At 39.2% G+C, this 22,446-nt stretch overlaps 1 protein-coding gene across 1 annotated transcript in view; it reads left to right on the top strand.

Annotated features, from left to right (window-relative positions):
- DCT (dopachrome tautomerase) overlaps positions 1-22,446 on the top strand; it is a 43,078-nt gene that overhangs the window by 8,488 nt on the left and 12,144 nt on the right. Inside the window, exons 2-5 of the mRNA XM_001377599.4 lie at positions 4,696-4,995; positions 9,253-9,353; positions 9,504-9,670; positions 19,039-19,218. Coding sequence (XP_001377636.3) covers positions 4,696-4,995; positions 9,253-9,353; positions 9,504-9,670; positions 19,039-19,218 — 748 coding nt within the window. The remainder of the gene's footprint in view (positions 1-4,695; positions 4,996-9,252; positions 9,354-9,503; positions 9,671-19,038; positions 19,219-22,446) is intronic.

Below are 22,446 nucleotides of genomic sequence, written 5' to 3'. Positions count from 1 at the left end.
CATTATGAAAAACAGCACACTATATAGACTTAGCCAAATGACAATGAATTTAATCATATTCACATACATATGCAGAGAGAAACAGACTGAGGCAGAGACAGAGAGAAAGAGTGACAGAGATAGTGACTGGCACAGAGAGAAAGAGATGAAGGAAGAGAGGGAGAAGAGAGAGGTGAGACACATATAAAAACAAAAAGATGGAGAGACAGAAAAGAGAAAGGGAAAAAGAGACAGAGACAGGGAGACAGAGTTGAAGAGGGAAAGAAAGAGGGTGAGATGAGATAGAAAGACCCAGAGAGATAGAGAATTAGATAAAGAGCTAGAGGGAGAGACAAAGAGAGGAAAATAGAGGGGGGAGGGAAAGAAAAGAAGAGAGAGAGATGGAGACAGGGAGAGAAAGACAGGGAAGGAGACAGAAAGAGAGGAAGAGAGAGAGAAAAGGAGGAGGAAGAGAGAGATAGAGATAGAGAGATAGAGACAGAGAGGGAGAGAGTGAATAATTTTGCTAGTCTTAATGAAGGCAGTTTGGTTTTAATGAGATATTTCAGTAGCTAATTATAGAAATGTAATAGGAAAATTAAAAAAAAGAAATGTAATAAGAAGGAACTTGGTTCACTTGAGAAAACACTGATCTTGGAGTCAGAAAACCCTATATTTGAGTTGCCACTTAGCTTCTTATTAGCTCTGTGGTGCTAAAGTTCTCCAAGCATCAGTTTTCTTAACTGCAATACTCAAATACTCAAGTAAGAAAGAAGGAAAAAAGAAAGGAAATAGCATTTATTATGCTCCTGTTATGTGCCAAACGCTGTAGAGAACTTTCTAAATATTATCTTGCATGCTATAAACCTATGATTTCATTAATGTAGATGTCCTTTCAAAGGAGCAGAAGACACTCCCTCAATGCATGTCCTTCCCATTTTGTGACACTCTTGTTTTTGTCCAACCATAACAATGGAGGCCTTCCTCCTTTTCTCTTGCTATCATGAATGGAGCATCGAGCTATTCAGTGAGCTTTAGCTCTTGCTACATGACCAGCTCATCTTTTTCAGTCATATATATATATATATATATATATATATATATATATATATATATATATATTTATTTATTAGCTTTGCTTATTTGCTTATTTCTTTGCTTTGGTTTTTCTTTCTGGTTCCCCATTTGTTAAGTGTTGCAGACTGTTCACACCCACCATATATACTTCTCTCTCATTTCTATCTTGTCCCCATAGTAATAGTCTCGTTTTACATTTTTTGAAGATGGCTAGTGCTCCACGACAAAGGCTAATAATACTGACCTCTGACCTAGCCCAGACCAAATTAGTAAAGTGTATAAAGAGCTATAGAAATGCTCATTATTGTCATGAGGTGGGCAGAAGAAAAGAGGGGACATGAATTTGAATAACTGCAAGGTGAGGATGGTCATTTGGACCAGATTAGTCAGTGACATGGTTGTCAGTCTTAGAACTCATTGAAGAATGATTCCTTTTCTTATCATTCCCTGTAAACATTCAAGATTACAGCAACATAAGGGTATTGAGCTACATAAGGGTTGGCTTATACTACATGGCAAGAATGTGGCCCTGAGCTGCTTAGCTCCATGGATCTTTTGATCAGTTTGTCCTCCTTTCAAGTCTCCCACTGAGCTCCCTGGTCCGGAACCTCTTTTTTCGGCTAGAAACACAAAAGAATGCATAGAGAACAAAGGGTTAATGCTAAATGAAATCTATGCTTCTCTCCCCTCTTTCTGCCCCCCACTCCAACCCCAGTGGTTTGGAGGATTTTTTCCTCCTGAAGCTATAGACCCCTTTCCTTGGCATCTCTCTTCCTTTGCTCTGAATTAGTAAAACTTCATTTAACTTTTCACCAAGTTATTGTTAAGTTCAAAGCACCTTCATGACAGCACCTTAATTTCAGATTAGATTAGTTTGTCTTTTATTCCCCCCTTGCTTGGCCTTCCTAGCTATTGCTGTACCTCATTGTCCTTGGTGCTGATAAACTAGAGAACTTCCTGTAGCTGACAGGAAAACCTAAAGAGAATTCTACCTTCTGATGCTCTAGCAGCTAATTCCCCTTTAGGATCAGACAGCTTCCTTTGATTTGATCTTAACTCTGCCTCCTTTATGAAATAAACTGGATTTTCCTTACTTCCTATGTTGGATTTCATTCAAATGTGGAAAAACCAGCCTTTTTGGGGGTCTCATCTCTGGGTAGTTGTATATAGGCTTAAAAAAACCAACCCAACTACCCTTATCTTTTGTCTATGAATTGATACTAAGTAATGATTCCAAAGCAGAAGAAATAAGGGCTAGGCAATTGGGTTTAAATGATTTTTTTTCAGAGTCACACAGCTAGGAAATGTGTGAAACCAGATTTGAACCCTCTACCTTCTGTCTCCAGGCCTGGCTCTCCTCTGAACCACCTAGGTGCCCCTGTTGTAGATACTTTTGCTTTCAAGGGAAGATAAACTAGAAGAAAGAATAGGTTTCATTGGAGAAATCTCTTGCTTGTTTTTATCCTAACTTGATATAAAAATGTTAAGCGTATATTCTTTTTTAAAAAATAAATCTTTACCTTCAGTCTTAGAACTAGCACTGTGTATTGGTTTTAAGGCAGAAGAATGAGAAAGTCTAGGCAATGGGGGGGGGGGGGTTGTAAGTGACTTGCCCAGGGTCACCCAGCCAGGAAGTGTCTGAGGACCAAAGACTCTAAGCCTGGCTCTCAGTTCACTGAGCTACCTAAACCCAGTAAGAGTAGATTCTTAAAGATTGTTATTATTTTGTTGCCAGGTGGGAAATGCATGTGTATGATGACTTCTGGTCATATTGATGTGACTTCCTTAGGGCATAAAAAACTCTCCAACCTGGAGCTGAGACCCTTTAGACTTGGTGCTTATCCCAAGGCTTTGTGAGCTACCTCATCCTGCCACGTTGATTAGATTCAGTTTCATGTGGAAGAAGCTACATGCTGGAGTATACTTGTTGAATATCCTTTCTATTCTATGGCTAAAGAAATCTCCTTTTGTTGACCATCAAATGACTTCTGAATACCTCATTTTGTTCCAGTACTCACCCTAAACTTAACTGTGGACTGGCCTGAGTTAAGACCATCTGTTATTCCCCTTCCAGATCAGTGAGTGGAGAGAAGGAGAACAGTGGCAGAATTCAGGCAGGGCCATTTTATATCTTGATTGCTGGCTAAGACGTCTTCCAAAGTCTTGTGCCATGATTTGATAGTGGAGGGTGAAGGATGCTTCTCTGAGTCAATGGCGGCTGAATGTAAGTTCTGTTTTGTTCTTCTGCCCTGGAAAGTGTTTGAATGTGTTCAGTGATTTCCCATCAATTGGTACCCATTCTGACTTCTCCATCCTGCCCCCAGGAGCTTCTTCATTCTGGAGGATCTCATCAGCTTCACTACTCACATTTCATCAGTAGACGTTAGCTTTGTGGCCCCTCCAACTGGAGGTCTGATTGGTGAGCTTCTCCCAGAACCTCCATTTAAAGAGCACACTCTGGCCAGCTATCTCTCTCCTCCCATTTGGTGATACTCTTTTTGACTCTTCCATCTTGATACTATGCTCAATTCCCTTTCAGTCTCCTTTTGTGTGTCATCTTCCCCCTCCTTAGACTAGAAGTTCCATGAGGGCAGGGATTGCCCTTTCTTTTGTACTATATATCCCTGGGACAGCTAGATGACATAGTGAGGAGCCATCTTCCTGAACTCAGTCAAGCCTTATCTACTTATCAGCTATGTGACCTTGGGTCATTTTGCCTCATGTACCTCAGTTTCCTGATCTGTAAAATGAACTGGAGAAGGAAATGGCAAACCACTCCAATGTCTTTGCCAAGAAAACCCTAAATGGGGTCACAAAGAGCCAGACAGGATTGAGCAATAAGAGAGGTGACACATTCAGAGAAGTGGTGACTGGGGGTGGGGGATGTCACTAGGGTGCTAAGTGTCACTACAGTCTCATAGATGGACATAGTCTTTGCAGGAATGGTAGTATTGATTGAACTGGTGGGAAAGGAGTGAGCCAGAGGCAGCTTGAAGGCTGTAAGAGAACAGCGAATGAACTGAGGTCTGGGGCTTCGTATGGAAAATTCTTACTAATGTTTAGGGCTCCAGAACAGAAGTGAGGACATATAGAAATGAGCTAGACATGAATCCACTTGATTTCTAGAAACAGAGATGCTAAGAGCTCAGTGGAGGGCAAGGAAAGAGGATCAGATTCCTTTGTTCCCTTGCAGCAAATGCCCCTTCTATCTGGCAAGGAGGTGGGGCAGGGGAGACGGTGGTATGGTGGGAATTGCACTACCCTTAGAATTAGAGAACTTGATTTCAAATTCCAATTATATGAATTTAATTGTAAAATTTAAAATTAAACTTCAAAATTTTGTAAATGATTTCATTTCCCTCATTTTGTAAAATGATGACTATGTTCATATGAATACATAAATAAAAATACTCTGCATTATATTAGAATATATCAAAGCACAAATATTTAAGTAAGCATACAATAGATTATATTTTGTTCTACATTTATATGCCAAGTTTGTATTACACACGTGCTTTTATATTTACAATTTCTCTTTCATCTCAAGGACTATATTGACACATCGGTCAATAATTGGATTATGGGAAATAGCTGGAAATCTGTATTTTTAGCCAAAATGTTCTTCTTTTCTGAATATAGACAACTTTGCTGGCTACAACTGTGGAGACTGCAAATTTGGCTGGACCGGTCCCACCTGCAATCAAAAGAAGCCGCCGGTTGTTCGGAAGAATATTCATTCTTTGTCTCCGAGAGAGAGAGAGCAGTTCTTGGATGCCTTGGACCTTGCAAAGAACACCATCCACCCAGACTATGTGATTACTACTCAGCACTGGCTGGGCCTGTTGGGGCCCAATGGAACCCAGCCACAAATTGCCAACTGTAGCATTTATAACTACTTTGTGTGGTTACATTATTACTCTGTCAGAGATACGCTATTAGGTTGGTTTTCTCCCCCCTTTTGTTTAAAGTAGATCATTATGAGTCGAGCAGAAAGGGGATGATTTATTTCAGTAAGTGGGTTTATAAGAGAGGAGAGTGAATTGCAGGGAAAGACAGGTTGGTGAATGTGTCATAGCCTATCCCCAAATGCCTACAGTGAGGCTGAGCTCACCATATAACAAATAACAGGAGTCAGGCTTTAAAGTTTTCAAAGTCCTTTACTTACATTATTCCATTTGAGCTTCACGGTAATCCTGAAAGGAAAGAATTAGAGAGTTGTTGGAGCATAGATTTCAGAAATCCCAGACACCTTAGAGACCATCTAGCCCAATCTCTAGGACTAGAGATTTTTTACAGAAGAAAAAACTGAGGCTGAGAAGCATTATATGATTTTTCCTGATTCAATCAGATAGAGAGGTGTGTTAAATGTTTAACAATTGGTTCTCAAAAAAAAATTGACAACATTTTATTTTAAACCCTTATTTTCTGTCTTAGTAAAAACACTAAAACAGAAGGACTAGAGCCAGGCAATGGGGGTTAAGTGACTTGTCCAGGGTCATGCAGTTAGGAAGTATCTACATCCAGATTTGAATCCAGGTCTTCCTGACTGATTCTCTATCCACTGTGCTACCTAGCTTCTCCCACTCCAATACCTTTTTAAAGTTTAATCTGAATTATTTCACATTTTATCTATCACTTTCTTAAGTCTAGTACAGAGATGAACAAACTGTGACCCAGAGGCTATATCCAGCCCACCACTTGTTTCTGTGTGGCCTTAAGAAAGTTTTTCACATTTTAAAATGCAGTGAAATTTTATGAGGGCTCCTCTGAGGTCTGATATTTGCTGATGCCTAGTCTAGAGAAGCAACAAAATCATAAATTAAGTCAAGTGAGAGCTGGTTTTAGTACACCTCCACACAAGTAAAAAAAAAACAGAATTTAGATTCGAACCCAGGTCCTCTGAAATCCAGAGAACATGAGTTTAAATCCTGACCCTGACCCTTATTACCTCTGCACCTCCTTTTTTCCTAATAAGGAAACTGAGAAAGGAAGAATTACTAACATATGGTTATAAAGCTCATAAGTTGTAGAATGGAATTCTGAACTCAAGTCATCCTGACTTTGAGGGCAGCCAGATGGTACAATGGGTAGAGCATTTGGAGTCTGGAAGATTTGAGTTCAAGCCCAGTTTTAGACATTTTCCAGCTGTGTAACCTTGGGCAAGTCAATTAACCCAATTTGCCTCCATTTTCTCACCTGTAGAAAATGAACCAGAGAAGGAAATGGCAAAGCGCTCCAGTATCTCTGCCAGGAAAAACCCCAAAGGGGTCACGAGGAATTGAACATGACTGACAAACGACTAACCAACATCCCGACTCCGAGACTAGACTAGTACACCTGACTGGGAGACTTTACTAGTTACTTCCTTAATTTAGTTTTGCTTTTTTCCTTTCTCCTTGGTTATGTGGTTCATACTCTCAACTTTTCAGCATGGTGCCATTAATCCTCAAAGCCAAGAATTGATGAAGTGAAGACTAATTTAGTTTGGCTCGAGAAAAAGAAAAAAAGGATAAAACCCCACACATTCTTAAGTATGTGCACAGAATAGCTCTGGGAACCTTTCTTCAAATTAGGCGTCTTAATTAAAAATATGCCTATACAAGTAAAAATCCCTTGTGCGAAGAGAGGACTTTCATGTTGAAAAGGATGTCTCACTTCACATCTTTGTGAACATCTTTCTCATAATTGCCAGGGCCACCAGATACCCAGAGTGTTAGAGAGGAGCTTTTCTTGTATTTCTAAATATCTGGGTCATGGTTTTGGCAAAGCAAAATGGCACCACAATGGACACAACGGTCTTTCTTAGCCCTTTGAACTCCCTCAGGGTAGAACTTTGGGAGAAAGCCCAAGAAAACTAGGCTCTGTCCTTTCTTCCAGCTGAGGTCAGGGTCTGAGTGGGATCTGAGAGATGGACAGGAGTGTTCTTAGGTCAATTCAATTTGGTTTGGACTCCATTTCTCTAGAATGTCATGAAGCTATTCTCAGCTTGCCTGGGTTTTTTTTTTTTTTAAACCTTACCTCCTGAATAAGAATCAAAACTGTGCATTGGTTCCAAGGCAAAAGAGTGGTAAGGGCTAGGCAATGGGGGTCAAGTCACACAACTGGGATTTGAACCTGGGACCTCCCATCTCTAGGGCTGGCTCTCAATCCACTGAGCCACCCAGCTGCCCCCTGGGGTCTTGAATATATCCCTGAGTCTACATCAGTGTAAATGAGATCCTCTGGCTGTTCCTGAAATGGGCCTCTGTTATGATGATGTAAGGACATACTGGAAAGAGCACCAGATTCAGAGTCAGAAGATATAAATTCAGTCTTTAACTTTGCCTCTAATTTGCTCTCTAAGGATAGCTAGGTGGTACATTGGGTGGCACACTGGGTCTGCAGCCAGGAAAACCTGAATTCAAATCTGGCCTCAGACATTTAGTAACTCTGTGACTCTGGGCAAATCACTCAACCCTGTTTGCCTCAGTTTCCTAATATATAAAATGAGTTAGAGAAGGAAATGGAAAACCGCTCTAGTATCATTGCCAAGAAAATCCCAAATGACGTCCATGAAGCGTCCAAAATGACTGAACAACAATAATAAATACCAGTGTCTGCTTCATATTGGCCAACTCTTTAGATCTCAGTTTCCTCATCTATGAAAGGAGAGGCTTCTAAGGTCCCTTCCAACTCTCAATCTATGATAGTGAGGTCCTCTGATTATTATAAGCCACCCCCTCAAAATCAGGGAATAATAGATCTAGATCAGGAAGAGATCTCAGAGGACACTCAATGACAATTGGTAAGATACGAATAATGCCAAGGTGTTAAATAAGAAGAAAAATCAAGGACAATGCAAAGTGCAATGAAAAGGCTGAGGAAGGACTGGGACATTAGAAGCTTCATGGAGGAGTGTCCCTGTATTGGGACTTGAAGGAAGGGAGAGTCTTAATAAGATGGCGGTGAGTCAAAGTCCATCTTTGGTATGGGGTGGTGGTGGATTGGACAAAGGTACAAGGGAGAACAAAGGATAAAAATGGGAATTGTTGAGCATTTTAGGAGTTTAGTTCTATAACTGGAAGGGAGCTCAGTGGTTCTTATTCTCTATCATTTAAAGGGTAAAAGAATACGGAGACTCAGAAAGTGTAAGGGACTTGGCTAGTGTCAAACAGATTGTAACATGAAGAGTCTGCATTTGAATTCAGGTTCTAAAATAGACTAGCACTCTTCCCATTGCTCTAAAATGGTGAATCATCCTGAATCACTGGTATGTACCTTTGATGGATAGTAGAAATTAGACACTTTCTGAAAGAGGAAAAATAAAAGAGAATGATGATTTGGCAGTCATCAAGCAGTCCCAAATATCCTCACATTCTGTGAAATATTGTACATATTTTTGTTTTTGGTCAGTCATTTTTCAGTCATGTTCAACTCTTTGTGACCCCATTTTAGGAGTTTATTTTGGGCAAAAGACATTGGAATGCTTTGCTAGTTTCTTCTCTAGCTAGTTTTACAGATGGGGAAACAGAGAGAAGCAGGTTAAGTGACTTGTCTAAGATCACATAGCTGATGTCTGAGGTCATATTTGAACTCAGGAAGATGAGTTTTCTTTACTCTAGGCCAGACATTCTTCCCATTGTGTCATCTAATAGCCCCATATTAAGGTAATCATATTGGTTTGAACTTCTATCTTGTCCCCATAGTAATAGTACTCTCTCTCTCTCTCTCTCTCTCTCTCTCTCTCTCTCCTCAAATTATCATGAATATGTTTTCTGCTTACATGTTGTAGTTCACAGAGTAGAATATAAACTCCTTGAGGGCAAAGGTTGTTCCATTTTCTCTTTATATCCTAGAACATAGGGGGTGCCTAATAAATGGATTTTGATTGGATCGTGTGATCTCGGGCACCCACACTAGATAATCTCTGAGGTCCCTTCCAGCTCGAATTAATATGGTTTTAGATTAGCAATTGACAAACAAAAAATCCATGGGCTAAATCCAACCTTATGCTTATATTTGTGTCGCTCATGAGCCAATAATGGTTTTTATGGATTTTGCTTGTAATTTGTAATTTACTGACCTTTGCCTTAGACAAATGCCAGTTAAGTAAGTACCTCCTAAACCCCCACAACCTTCCAAACCACAGGTCAGATAATCAGTGACTCCTTTATACTTAATCTCTTACTGTCATCCTTATTTACTTACTCGTTTCAGGACCAGGGCGACCATTCAAAGCCATAGATTTCTCCCACCAAGGGCCGGCATTCCTTACCTGGCACAGGTATCATTTATTGTTGCTGGAAAGAGATCTCCAGGTCAGTCAACATTTGTATATTTCCATGATCTCAGAAATGCTTACTTGGTAATTCTGGCCCTTCGAACTTTGTTGTAAACGTGGTAGGGGTTTATACCAGCTGTTTCTGGACATGACTGGACCAGATTTTTTTCCTTCTTGATTTTTTTAGAGACTCACTGGCAATGAGTCCTTTGCATTACCTTACTGGAACTTTGCCACAGGGAAGAATGAGTGTGATGTCTGTACAGACCAGCTGTTTGGTGCTTCAAGACTGGAAGACTCAGCCTTGATTAGTCAGAATTCAAGATTCTCCCGCTGGGAAATTGTGTGTAACAGGTAATGGAGCATACCACTGGAAGGAAAATCTAGACACCCCCACCCCCCTTATTCCTTGGTGAGCCATATGCTAAATGTTCTTGTAAATTTCTGTTTTAATGCCTTTTAGTGTATGTTTCAAGGGTAACTTGGAGGAATAACTGTGGGACTCAAAGAGTCTAGTGTGCCATGTCCCTCTTTAGGCACAGGCAACGGGGTTGGATTTGGCACAACCTTGGTGGAATCTGGTCTCTCTAATGAGAGGGGCTAGATTCACTTTTCTTACAGGCTTCATTTTATTAAACTCCACTCTAGTAATCTGGGGAGAGATTTACTTATATTTAGATTTAAGCATACATCTCTGTTTCCTTGGAAGGGATGAGTAGAAAGGTACCCAATATACCATAGGAAAAAGTGATTTATTTCCTACATAGGGAGGAAATGCTAAAACACAAAGGACTCTCAGAATCTGTGCACTGACAATAAGACTTAAATTTAACAAATGGAAGTGCCAGCTACTGTTATATCTTGAGATTGATGCTTAAAGCCATTTAAATATAAAGCAGTCTGTGGAACTGCTGACGAAGTATTTTCCATTCTACCTTTTTACTGGCCAAACAACTTTAGGCACACATATTCTGGTAAAATAGGCCAGGCTTGAGCCAATGCTACTGTTGGTTGGTATCTCCAAAAGTACTGGAAATTCCTCCTGGAAATTTATTGAACTTTGACCAAAAGGATCCAGGTTCATCCCTCCTATTATATACATAAGAATGCCTCTAAATGTAGATGCATCCATTTGGGGACAGGTATTTATTAACCTAAGATCAGAAATGGACATACAAAGCAGAAGAAGCTGCCAGGGGCCCAGTCAATTGCTTCAGTTGCCATATAGGTGTGACTGCCATGATGATATGATGGAGAAGGTTCAGTTTTTTCTTACCCCTCTCTGTAAGTCTCATTGTTACATGATGCCACTAAAGGACTGAACAAAGAGATGCCTCCTTAGAGGCTTTTCTCCTTCTTTAATTGAAACAGTACTCATTGTCTACTTTCCAACTACAATGGGTAGAGTCATTCTAAAAAGGTCATTCTAGGGGTGCCATACCAAAACACCAAGTCCTTTCAGAAATGGACCATCAGGAGGCAGAATCAAGATGACAGCATAGGGGCAGTGAAGGTTCAGACCTTTGAAAACCCTTCCCTCACCAATTAAAAACAAAATGCTACTAGGGGACTGAAAACCAAATCTAACAACAGGACAGAGCTAAGTCCTGCTGGACTCAACTTAAAAGGTATGTCCCCCCACCCCACCCCCCTAAAAAGCCTGAATTTGAGAACACTTGGTTTTAAGGGGAAGGAAGAAGGAATATCCCAGGACTCCTCCCTCACCTACATTACTAAGCCTCCAATAGTGGTTGGAATCTCTGGGCAGGCAAGGGCACTAGTCTGGAGGGAGTACCTTGCAGGCAAAGCTGTACTAGGCTCAAGGCTTTGAACATAGGCAGTGGGGAAGCAGCTGAAGGAGAAGCTCAGAGAAGGTAGCCCAATTTCAACTAAGATACTCCATATTGCCCCCCCGCCAAGGTTTTGGCCTCAGGGCACATCTAGCTCTGCAAGAACAACTCCACCCTGACTTAATCTTAGCAAGCTTTCAGAGGGCAGGGAAGCTCAAGCTCCAACACCGCTCCCCCACAGACTACTCTGAGAGCCTTGCTGATCGAGCTCCAAGAGTGAAGGCTGCAGTTACTACAGAACACATTAATAACAAGGTGGGAATCCCAGCTCCTTTTCAGCTTCTGCTGACAGCTGGGGAAGATCTGACATCAGGATTCAACCTGACCAATCAGCAGAGCAGAGAAGTCCCTTCAGGACAGAAAATCCCAAACCCACAGATCCAGCACATAATGAGAGGAGCAAGACTACAGGCAACTACAGGAGTAGAAAGAAGGGGTAAATATGAGCAAACAACAGAAAAAGAAAAAAGAAATTACAATCGACAGCTTCTATCCGGGCAATGAACAAAGAGCAAATGAAACAGAGGAGGATCAAGGAACACCAAGCAAAACACAGAAACTCCAGTGAATTGGACACAGGCTTTGGAAGAATTCAAAATACAATTCAAAACACAATTAAGAGAGGCTGAAGACAACTGGGAAAAGAACTTAAAAAGCAAGATAAGTCATTTGGAAACAGAGACAGTTGAACTAAAATGAGAAAATAGTGTCTTGAAAGCCAAAATTAATCAGCTTGAAAATGAGGCAAAAGAGATGAAAGATGAGGCAAAGAAAATGAAAGATGACCTCCAAAGAAAATCAGACCAGAAGGAGAAAGATGACCCCAAATCCAGGTATGAAATTCAGTCTTTAAAAACTAGAATACAACAATTACAAGCAAACGACTTCACAAGGCAACAGGAAACTATAAAAAATAAAATCAAAAGGATGAAAAAAAATTGAGGAAAATATGAAACACCTCATCCACAAAACAGAAGATTTAGAAAACAGGTTTAGGAGAGACAACTTAAGAATCATTGGTCTACCAGAATACCATGACAAAACAAAAAGCCTGAATATTATTCTACAGGAAATTATCCAAGAAAACTTCCCAACATTCTAGAGCAAGAGGGAAAAGTGGAGATTGAAAGAATCTACAGATCTCCTCCTATACTTACTCCCCAACTGACAACACCCAGGAATGTTATAGCCAAATTCAAGAAGTACCAGACCAAGGAAAAAATATTATAAGCTGCTAAGAAGAAGTCATTCAGATACCATGGAACTATAGTTAGGAGAACAAAGGATCTGGTTGCATCTACACTGACGGACTAAAAGGCATGGAATATGATATTCCAGAAAGCAAGGGAACTAGGTATACAACCAAGAATCAACTACCCAGAAAAACTGACTATATTCTTGCAGGGAAAAGTATGGTCATTCAACAAAATAGAAGAATTTCATGTATTTGTAAAGAAAAGACTGGACCTGAACAGAAAAGTTGTTGCCCAAACACAAAACTCAAGAGAATCATCAAAAGGTAATTAAGAAAGGAGGGAAAAATGAAAACAAAACAAAAAAAAACTTTTTTTAAGGGACCTAATAAGTTAAAATGATATGTATCCCTACAAGAAATGAGGATATTGATAACTCTTAAAAATCATTATTATCACCTGGGTAGCTAGAAGAATTATACTTATAGGGAACAGTGACAAACTGTATCGAATGAAATGCCAATACATAAATATGTATATAGATATATGTGTGCATAAGTATATATATATGTATATATATATATATATAAAGAGTTTTTAAAAAGAGGTTAATATTAAGAGAAATGGGAAAAGAAACAAAATGGGGCAAATATATACGTCATAAAGAAGCTCATGGCAGGAGTGGGGGAGATCACCAATACACTGGAAGGGTAAAGAGGTTGGAGATAGGAAATACTCAATTTGTACGTGCATTGAAATTGACTCAAAGAGGGAAGAACAATCCAATCCTTTGGGGCAGAGAATTGATTTGTGCCCTATAGGGAAGTATATGGGTAACATTTGGACTGGTGGGGAGGGAAGCAATACAAGGGAGGGAGAAGGTGGGGGAGTAGTTTAAAAAGACCAGAACTGGACCATCATATGTCTAGAAGCAGTTGGGAAATTCATTGTCTCCAGTGTACCCTAATGTAGCTCCTTGTATAGGGATTTCCCAGAAGTTTCTGGGAGTGTGTGAATATTTGGGCCCATGCTCCCTACAATGTTCTTGGTAAACCAATTCAATTCTCCTTACAAAAGTATCTTTAAAAATTACATTCTAGTGTAGGCTAAAATTTATGTAGTTTGAACACCTTTAGCAAAGATGTACCTGAACTAAAATTTTAAATTAAACTTTATGGGCTTTTTGTTTGTTTGTTTAAATTCTTTACTTTCTGTCTTAGTATCAGTTCTAAAACAGAAGAGTGTCAAGGACTAGGCATTCACGGTTAAGTAACTTTCCCAAAGCCACACAACTAGGAAGTATCTGAGGTCAGATTTGAACTCTGGACCTCCTTTCTCCAGGCCTGATTATCTGTCCACTATTCTACCTAGCTGTCCCATGAACTTGCTAGGTTGTTAGGAAACCTTTTCCAATACTTCAGAACATTGGTAATAGCCCGTTAGGCTCTAAATACATAGCCCCTTGATGATTTCATCAGGGTGTTTATCCCCTCCACCAGTTCTGATTGCAACCCCTAAATGCCTTAGTAGCATCTTTGTGAGTAAGGAAGGTCAAAAATATTCATTATCTGGTAACCAAAAAGGAGATGATTTTCTTTGACTTTAGCAAGGCTGGTTCTTGAAATACAAATAAGCTCATTTCTGGGCTTGGATCCATAGGTTCTTCCAGAACGTGTCCCTAATAGACAGACCTTAGGAACCTAGAGTTATACCCATGCCAAGATGCAATCTGAGAGTAGGGCTTTTCACAAGAGGCAATTCAATTTAGCAAAATCCAGACAATTTATTAAGTACTTATAAAATGTAGTCATTCTTCTGAGCTCTGAAAGAGGTATAAAATTTAAACTTTAGATAAGTCATGGTGCATCTGTATTCTAGAGAATATAATCTAGAGAGATTATATACATATAACATATACACAGATAACTATCATACATTATGAATATGTTAAGACAGGAACAAAAACATTTTCTATGTGAAGTCTGAGGGGAAAGTCATTACCAACGCTGGAGATTAGGCAATATACTAGATGCTGGAGATGAGGAGAAAACCAAGACAAAACCAAAATAATAAAACAATTCCTCCCCTCAAGGAGCTTAGTGTTACCTTGGTCGGGTCATTTAATCCCTCTAATGTTCAGTTTCTATAAAATCAGGGCCTTTAGAACCTCTGAGCTTCAGCATTCTATGATTATGGTTTTTTTTGAACTCCTACCTTCCATCTTAGAATCAATCTTGTGTATTGGTTCCAAAGCAGAAGAGTGGTAAAGGCTAGGCAAAGGGGGTTAAGTGACTTGCCTAGGATCATACAGTTAGGAAATGTCTGAGGCCAGATTTGAACCTAATACTTCCTAGGCCTGGCTTTCAATCCACTAAGTTCCCTAGCTACCCCCTACCATTCTATTATTCTTGAATAGAGGTCTGCATGACATAGTAAGTAATGTTTATGACTTAGAGTGAAGATATGAGCTCAAGGCTCACCTCTGAAACATACTGTCTGGTTGACTCTAGGCAAGTCATTTGACTTCTCAGTACTCTAGGCAATGCTCCAATATTTTGAGTGACAGAGAAGGTGCCAACCTAGACTGGTAGAGAGAATTTCCTTGTTTAGGAGTTCCTTATACTAAAGAAATCACAAGCATAAAACACAGGCACTGTATGAATATGACTACAAAACACTCTTCATAGAAACTGACAGAAGTAATTGGAGAAATATTAAGTGTTCATGGGAGACCAAACCAATACGATAAAATAACAATGCTATCTCAATTAATCTACTTATAGATTGCCATGCCAATAAAAATATTGAAGGATTACTTTAGAGAGCTTGAAAAAATAATAAAGTTCATCTGCAGGAGGAGATCAAGGATCTCAAAGGAAATGATAAAAAGTGAGAGAGAAAGGGATCTAGCAGTATCAGATTTCAAATCATTAAATACATATAGACATATAATAAAGGAGTGATCATTAAAATGGTTTAGTACTGATTAAAAAAAACAACAGGTGAATATAGTTTAAACAAGTCAGGTCCATACCGTACACAAGCAATCAAATCTTGTAGCTGATTGTTTGATAAACTCAAAGTTCAACATAAACTGCTGGGAAAACTGGAAATTAACCCATCAGAAGTCAAATTTTCATCAATATTTCACAACATCAAGAGAAATTTTAAATAGATGCATGACTTGGATATAAGAGGACACATGATAAATTAGAGGAGTAAGGAAAGAATTTCCTAGCAGATCTTTGGGTAGGAAAAGTGTCTATGACCAAACAATGGATAGAGAAGATCAAGAAGATAAAATGGACAGTCCTGGTTACATAAAATTTTAAAAAGGTTTTGAACATAAAAATCAATAAAGCTAAAATTAGAAGAGAAACAATTAACTGGAGGAGAAAAAATCTTTGTAGAAAATTTCTCTGATAAATGTCTGATAATTGAATAGATTAAAATTTATAAGCCTAAGAGAAATTTTCCAACTGATAAACAATCAAAAGACAGGAAAAGTAGTTTTCAAAGGAAGAAATCCAAGCTATCAACAGTCATATGAAAAATGTTCCACATAATTAATAGTTAAAGACCAATAAATCAAAGCAACTCTGATGCTCCATATCACACCCACTAGATTGGCAAAGTTGCCAAAAAAGAAAATGGCAAATGTTTTTAGGGACTGTGGAAGAACAATCACATTAATGCAAAGTTAGTGGAATTATGAGTTGATATAGCATCCTGGAAAGCAATTTAGAACTGTTTAAAAAAGTCATCATCCTTGTGTATACCCTTTGACCTAATAACATCACTACTAGGTCTATAACCTAAGGAGATCAAAGAAAGAGGGAAAAGATCCACAGATTTTAAAATATATTTATGCATTTTTTTGAAGTGGAGAAAAACTAGAAAAACTGATGGGCATGCCCATTAGCTGGGGAATGACTGAACAAATTGTTATATAAACTAATGGAATAGTATTCAGCTGTAAGCAATTATAAAGGGGATGGTTTCAGAGGAACCTAAGAATATTTGCAAGCGTGGAGGCAAAATGAAATGAGCAGAACCAAGAAAGCAACTTATATAATAAAACCTTGACACCTTGACAGACTAAAGAACTCTAATTAATGCAAAGACCAACTGTGATTCCAGAGGACCAATGATGAAGGGAAAGAGTGACAGACTCAACATGTAGAATGAGACATACATTTTTGGCCAAAGTGGGATTTTGTTTAGTTTGGCTTTCCAGATTTTTTTAAACAAAAGTTTTGTTTTTTCTTTTTTGGGGGGTGGTGGGGCAGATAGGAGGAAGGAAGGAAGAAAGGTGGTAGGTGTGTGAATTAAAAGAGAAGAGAAATAAATTCTTGAAAAAAATTAAAACAAACAACAAAAAAGAATTCAAAATTCAGTTCCTCGTCCTCTAAATCAAGCTTCTGAAGAATACTAGTTGTATAACCATAGACAATGCACAAACTCTTAAAGTCTCTATTTCCCCATAAATAAAATGACCTGCTAGTCAAGATGCAAAGAAGGTACACGGACCCAACCGATCTCTATGAAATTACCCTCCAAAGAATTTTGATGTAACACTTCAAAATGAATTCTGGAGAGGCAGACCACACAAAAGGACAGGCTGAAACAACTTTTAGGCCAAGATAACTTAGAAGGTTGGCAAGAGGACTCTGTAGCACCAGGGTGAGAGTGGAGTATAGACCAGTGCCAAGTCAGGCTCTACCTTAGCAAGTTAGCATAGGCTTTGGAGGTAACTGAGGCAGCAGCAAAGGCTTCTGGAGCTCTCAGCCACAGACCATAAGGGAGTCAGACAGCTGGTCAGGAGATTACAGGGGTTCCTTTGCTAGGCTCTGGTTGTGTGACTCTGTTGCATTGCTCTTAGGCAGATCCCAGTCATACTTCAAAGAGTTGTCCCAGAGCAAGGAAGAGCATTGGCACACACCGACACTTGCAGTGGTAGGGGAGCAGGGGACACTGGTCACAATTACAAGGTGGAAAAGTGTGTTTATGATTGCTTACAGACAAGAGCACAGGTAGGGGCAGTATTAAATACCCCACTTTCTCCATCATAATACCTTGGAACAACTGAAAACTTATAGATTCTAGAGCTAGCTCTGAAGGTAGCTGCATAAAGAACTGGAAGTTTTACCACAGGACTGGAACCCACTTTTCACAATTGTTTAAGTTAAAAGACAACTCCCCCCCCCAAATAAACAAACAACAACAACAAAAATAAACAATGTAGAAAGTTATTTTGGTGACAAGGAAGACTAAAACACAAACTCAGAAGAAGGCAACAAAGTCAATAGTGCTTCATCCAGAGCCTTAAAAAAAAAAAAGAATTGGTTTCAAGCTCAAAAAAGCAATCCTGGAGGAGCTCAAAAATGTCTTAAAAATTAAATAACAAGGAAAACAATTTTAAGAAAAAAAATCAAATGAGGGAAGTAGAAAAGATATGGGGAAATGAAATGAGAGTTGTGCAGGAAAATCATGACAAAGATGTCAACAGCTTGGTAAAGGAGGTACAAAAATATTGAAGAAAATAATATATTAAAAAACAGAATAAGCCAACTAGTAGAAGAGATGCAACAAAAAAAAATCCACTGATGAGAAGAACACATAAAAAGCAGAATTGGCCCCATGGAAAAAGAGGTAGAAAAGTCCATTGAGGAAAAAAAAAAGGCAAAATGGAAAAAGAGATACAAAAGCTCATTCTTGAAAAAAAAATGCCTTAAAATTAGAATTGGGCAAGTGGAAGGAAGCTAATGAGGAATTGGGCAAGTGGAAGGAAGCTAACAGCAATGTTTCTGTGAATGACTTAGCTATTCTCAACATTGCAATAATTCAAAATAATTCCAAGAACGCATGACAAAAAATTCGATCTACTTCCAGAGCAAGAACTGATAGTCTGAATTCAGACCAAAGCATACCTTTTTTACTTTCTTCCTTAATTTTTTTGTTTTAGTTTCCTTTCAAAAAAGAATTAGTATGGGGAAATGTTTTACATGATTGAACACATAGAATCTGTATCTGATTGTTTACTCTCTTAATGAGGGGAGAGGAGTACAGGAGAATTCAAAATTCAAAATGTTAAAAAAATCAAATTAAAAATTATTTTTATTTTTAATTGGGGGGAAAACAAAATATTATCAAAGAAAAAACCAAGCTAAATAAAAATACCTGTTGCATTGCTATGAAGGTCAAACCTTTGCAAAACTTAAAGTACTCTTTAAAAAAAAACCCCAAATCCTTACCTTTTGCCTTAGAATCAATACTGTGTATTAGTTCCAAGGCAAAAGAGCAGTAAGGGGTAGGCAACAGGAGTTAAGTGACTTGTCCAAGGTCACACAGCTCAGAGGTATCTGAGGCCATATTTGAACCCATGACTTGCTGTCCCCTAAAGTATTGTCTTAATATCAACAATTGTCTAGTCTTGCCTTAAAAGGTCACTTATGTATTCCTAAATCCTTTTTTTTTGGTGGGAGAAAAGACTTGATTTGCCAAAGAAGTAGATATTTTCTCTATGTAGGCATCAAGATCACAGGGAAAGAAATTTATCATAAGATGAGGCCAGAAGTGGTTCCACCCCCATTGGCCCTAATTCATCATGGTCTTTTCCATAAATGAACATTTCTACGGCTTCTAACCATTTTTTTCTTTTTGTTTTTTAAAATCATAGCTTGGATGACTATAACCGCCAGGTTACCTTGTGTAATGGGACAAATGAAGGTCTGCTGCGAAGAAATCAACTAGGAAGAACCAGGGTACAGTTGCCCACCATAGAGGATGTCCAGGCGTGCCTTTCTCTTGAGAAGTTTGACAATCCTCCTTTCTTCCGGAATTCGAGCTTCAGTTTTAGGTTGGTGCTCTGACCTTTGCTGGAAGGGTGTTTTATACCATCTGGGGATTTTCATTCCTGTGGTTGTCAGGAATAGCATTTAAGGGATTAAAACTAAACAAAGGTTAGAAAGAAAACTAGTGTTAGAGTGCAGGAGAGTGTCTAATGTGCTGAGTGGCAGGGCAGGGCGAGAAGAGGGAATAATGGAATGCTTTAATCAGTGATATGAAAGCCATCATTTAGTAGTACACTGATGCTCTCTCCTTGGTATTAGAGTTTGAACCACTTTCTGAACAGGCTGTCAACAACCATTTTCTTATGCTCTTCATCTCTCTATTTATTTACAGGTAAGTGTTAAGAGTCGGGGGACCCTTCATACAGGCACAAGGTTTATAAACCTTGGGAATCTGTGCCGAGACCATGCTATTTTATGTGCAAATGAACAATTTTTTTTTCTGTTTTAAGTCCAAGTTGTTGGAATTTGATCAATCAAACGAGTCTTCTAGAGTAAATTTCATTCAAGGTACTATATAAAAATGTCACTAGTCATGTAATATTCCGAAATGGATTGTTTTTTTTCCCACAATGACATAAAGTCTGAGTAGTTACTAGAATGATGTGTGTGGCTATTAAAAGTAAGACAGGACAGAAAAGTAGCTAGAACTGGAAGAGGAGTGGATTGTGGAGACGGTTTGAGATTCCATTTTCATCATTCTCTCCATAAACATTTATTAAACATCACTGATCAAGATGAAGAGATGCAAAGTTTTCTTCAGACAGGATCCCTGTCCCCATGACGCTTACAATCTAATAGTCCAGGATCCCCCTCCTCATATTGATTTCCCTGCTTCCTTGTAAGTAGGAAATTTAGGGAATGAACTAATATATATATTTTTAAAATATATTTTATTTGATCATTTCCAAGCATTATTCGTTAAAGACATAGATCATTTTCTTTTCCTCCTCCCCACCCCCCATAGTCGACACGTAAGTCCACTGGGCATTAGATGTTTTCTTGATTCATTGCTTTGTTGATAGTATTTGCATTAGAGTGTTCATTTAGAGTCTCTCCTCTGTCATGTCCCCTCAACCGCTGTAGTTAGGCAGTAGCTTTTCCTCGGTGTTTCCACTCCCATAGTTTATCCTTTGCTTATGAATGGTGTTTTTTTCTCCTGGATCCCTGCAAATTGTTCAGGGACATTACACCACCATTTATGGAGAAGTCCATTATGTTCGATTGTACCACAGTATATCAGTCTCTGTGTACAATGTTCTCCTGGTTCTGCTCCTCTCGCTCTGCATCACTTCCTGGAGGTTGTTCCAGTCTCCGTGGAATTCTTCCACTTTATTATTCCTTTGAGCACAATAGTATTCCATCACCAACATATACCACAGTTTGTTCAGCCATTCCCCAATTGATGGGCATCCCCTCATTTTCCAGTTTTTGGCCGCCACAAAGAGCACAGCTATGAATATTTTTGTACAAGTCTTTTGGTCCATTATCTCTTTGGGGTACAGACCCAGCAGTGCTATGGCTGGGTCAAAGGGAAGATGGTCTTTTGTCGCCCTTTGGGCATAGTAATGAACTAATATTTTAAGGCTTGCAGGTGGACATATTTGCTGGGGGCAGAGCTGGGTAGTCTGGGCTGACATTGGGGAAAAAGCCAAAGTTGGGAGTGAGACTAAGAGTGGGTTGTCAGTAAGTTTGAGGTAAGGGTATGAGGATAGGGCAGGCTCCAAGTTAAAGCATTTATTTATCCCAGGAAGTTGATTCCACATAGCTTTACCAAGTTCCTGCTGTGTTCAAAATGCTAGACTGTGTTGGTGACCCAGATAGAAAATGTCCTAGTCTTGATCCTTAAGGAATTTATAATCTAAAGGAAAAATACAGAATGTAGTCAGTCAACTAGCATTGTAATCAATGCCTAATTAGGTTTCAGGCATGGTGCTAAACATTTATTATATAAAGAAGAAGAAAAACAAAACCACTCCTACTCTCTCAAGTTGCTCCATTATAATGAAGGAGACAACAAACAGCTATGGACAAACAAGATGTAGTTTCCAAGGGAAGGGACTGTGATTAAGGAAGTCTGGGAGAGGCATTGTGAAGAAGAAGGAACTTTAGCTGAGAAGTCAGGGAAGCCAGAAAGTACGTCTCAGGAATAAGAGAGAGAGAGAGAGAGAGAGAGAGAGAGAGAGAGAGAGAGAGAGAGAGAGAGAGAGAGAGAGAGAGAGAGCTCTAGGCAAGGGAGGCAGCAAAGACGCCTGGAGTGAGGGAATGGACTAGTGTCACTGAATTCCAGAATATGTGGTGGGGAGAAAGGTATAGGAAGACTTGAAAAGTTAGGAAGGAGCCAAGATATGAAAGACTTTAAAAAAGCCAAACAGAGGACTTTTATTCGATTCTATAGGTAAATAGGGAGTGTATGAATTTATTGGATGAACTGACATTGTCAGATCTGTGTTTAGGAAGATCAGTTTTATGGTTGTTTAGAGGATGGACTGGAGCAGAGAGAGAACCGGGTAGCTTCAGACCTGTCAGAGAACAGTTTAGACTGGCTAGAACTGTTCTAAACTGACTTTGACAAGTCTGAGCAGGTTTTAGCCAGTTCCAGTCAGTCAGAACTGGTTTTGATCAATTCCAGCTTTAAATTGTTTTTGATGACCAGTTCCACCTAGTCAGAAACCTGTATGAACAGGTTTGAGCTGGTTTAAACCAGCTTTTCATCAAGTCTAACTTGTTTGCACCAGCTCAAACTGGTTTTTATTGGTTCTGGACAGTTTGAACCAGTCTAAACTGGCTTTGACCAATCTGATTAGGTCAAACTGGTCAGAGCTGGTTTGGACAGGTTCTATTGGACAGAACCAGTTCAAAATGGTTTTAGACTGGTTCTAGTCAGTCTAAACTGGTTGAGCTGGCTCCAACCAGTCAGAAACAGTTTGGATTGACTGGAATCAGTCTAAACTGGTTTTGGTGTGTTTCAGCCAGTCAGAACTGTTTTTGACCAGTCTGAGTCAGGTTCTATTTCCAGTCACTCAAAACTGGTCTGAACTGGTTTGAGCCAGTTCAAACTGTTTTTGTCTGGTTCTAGCCTTTCTCTCCCACCCCCATCCCCCAGATTTTCTTTAAGGTGTCTAAAACCCCTTTTGAACCTTCCAACTACTCCATGAGTTAGGTGCTGTTATTCCCATTTTACAGATGAGGAAACTGAGGCTTAGTGGGTTACAAATTTCTTGCAAAGGGTTACA

This window comes from Monodelphis domestica, chromosome 8, assembly GCF_027887165.1.
Source record: "Monodelphis domestica isolate mMonDom1 chromosome 8, mMonDom1.pri, whole genome shotgun sequence".
In the NCBI taxonomy this organism is placed as follows: domain Eukaryota; kingdom Metazoa; phylum Chordata; class Mammalia; order Didelphimorphia; family Didelphidae; genus Monodelphis; species Monodelphis domestica.
Note: the sequence above shows the minus strand (reverse complement) of the source record. Positions and strands in the feature narration are given on the sequence as shown.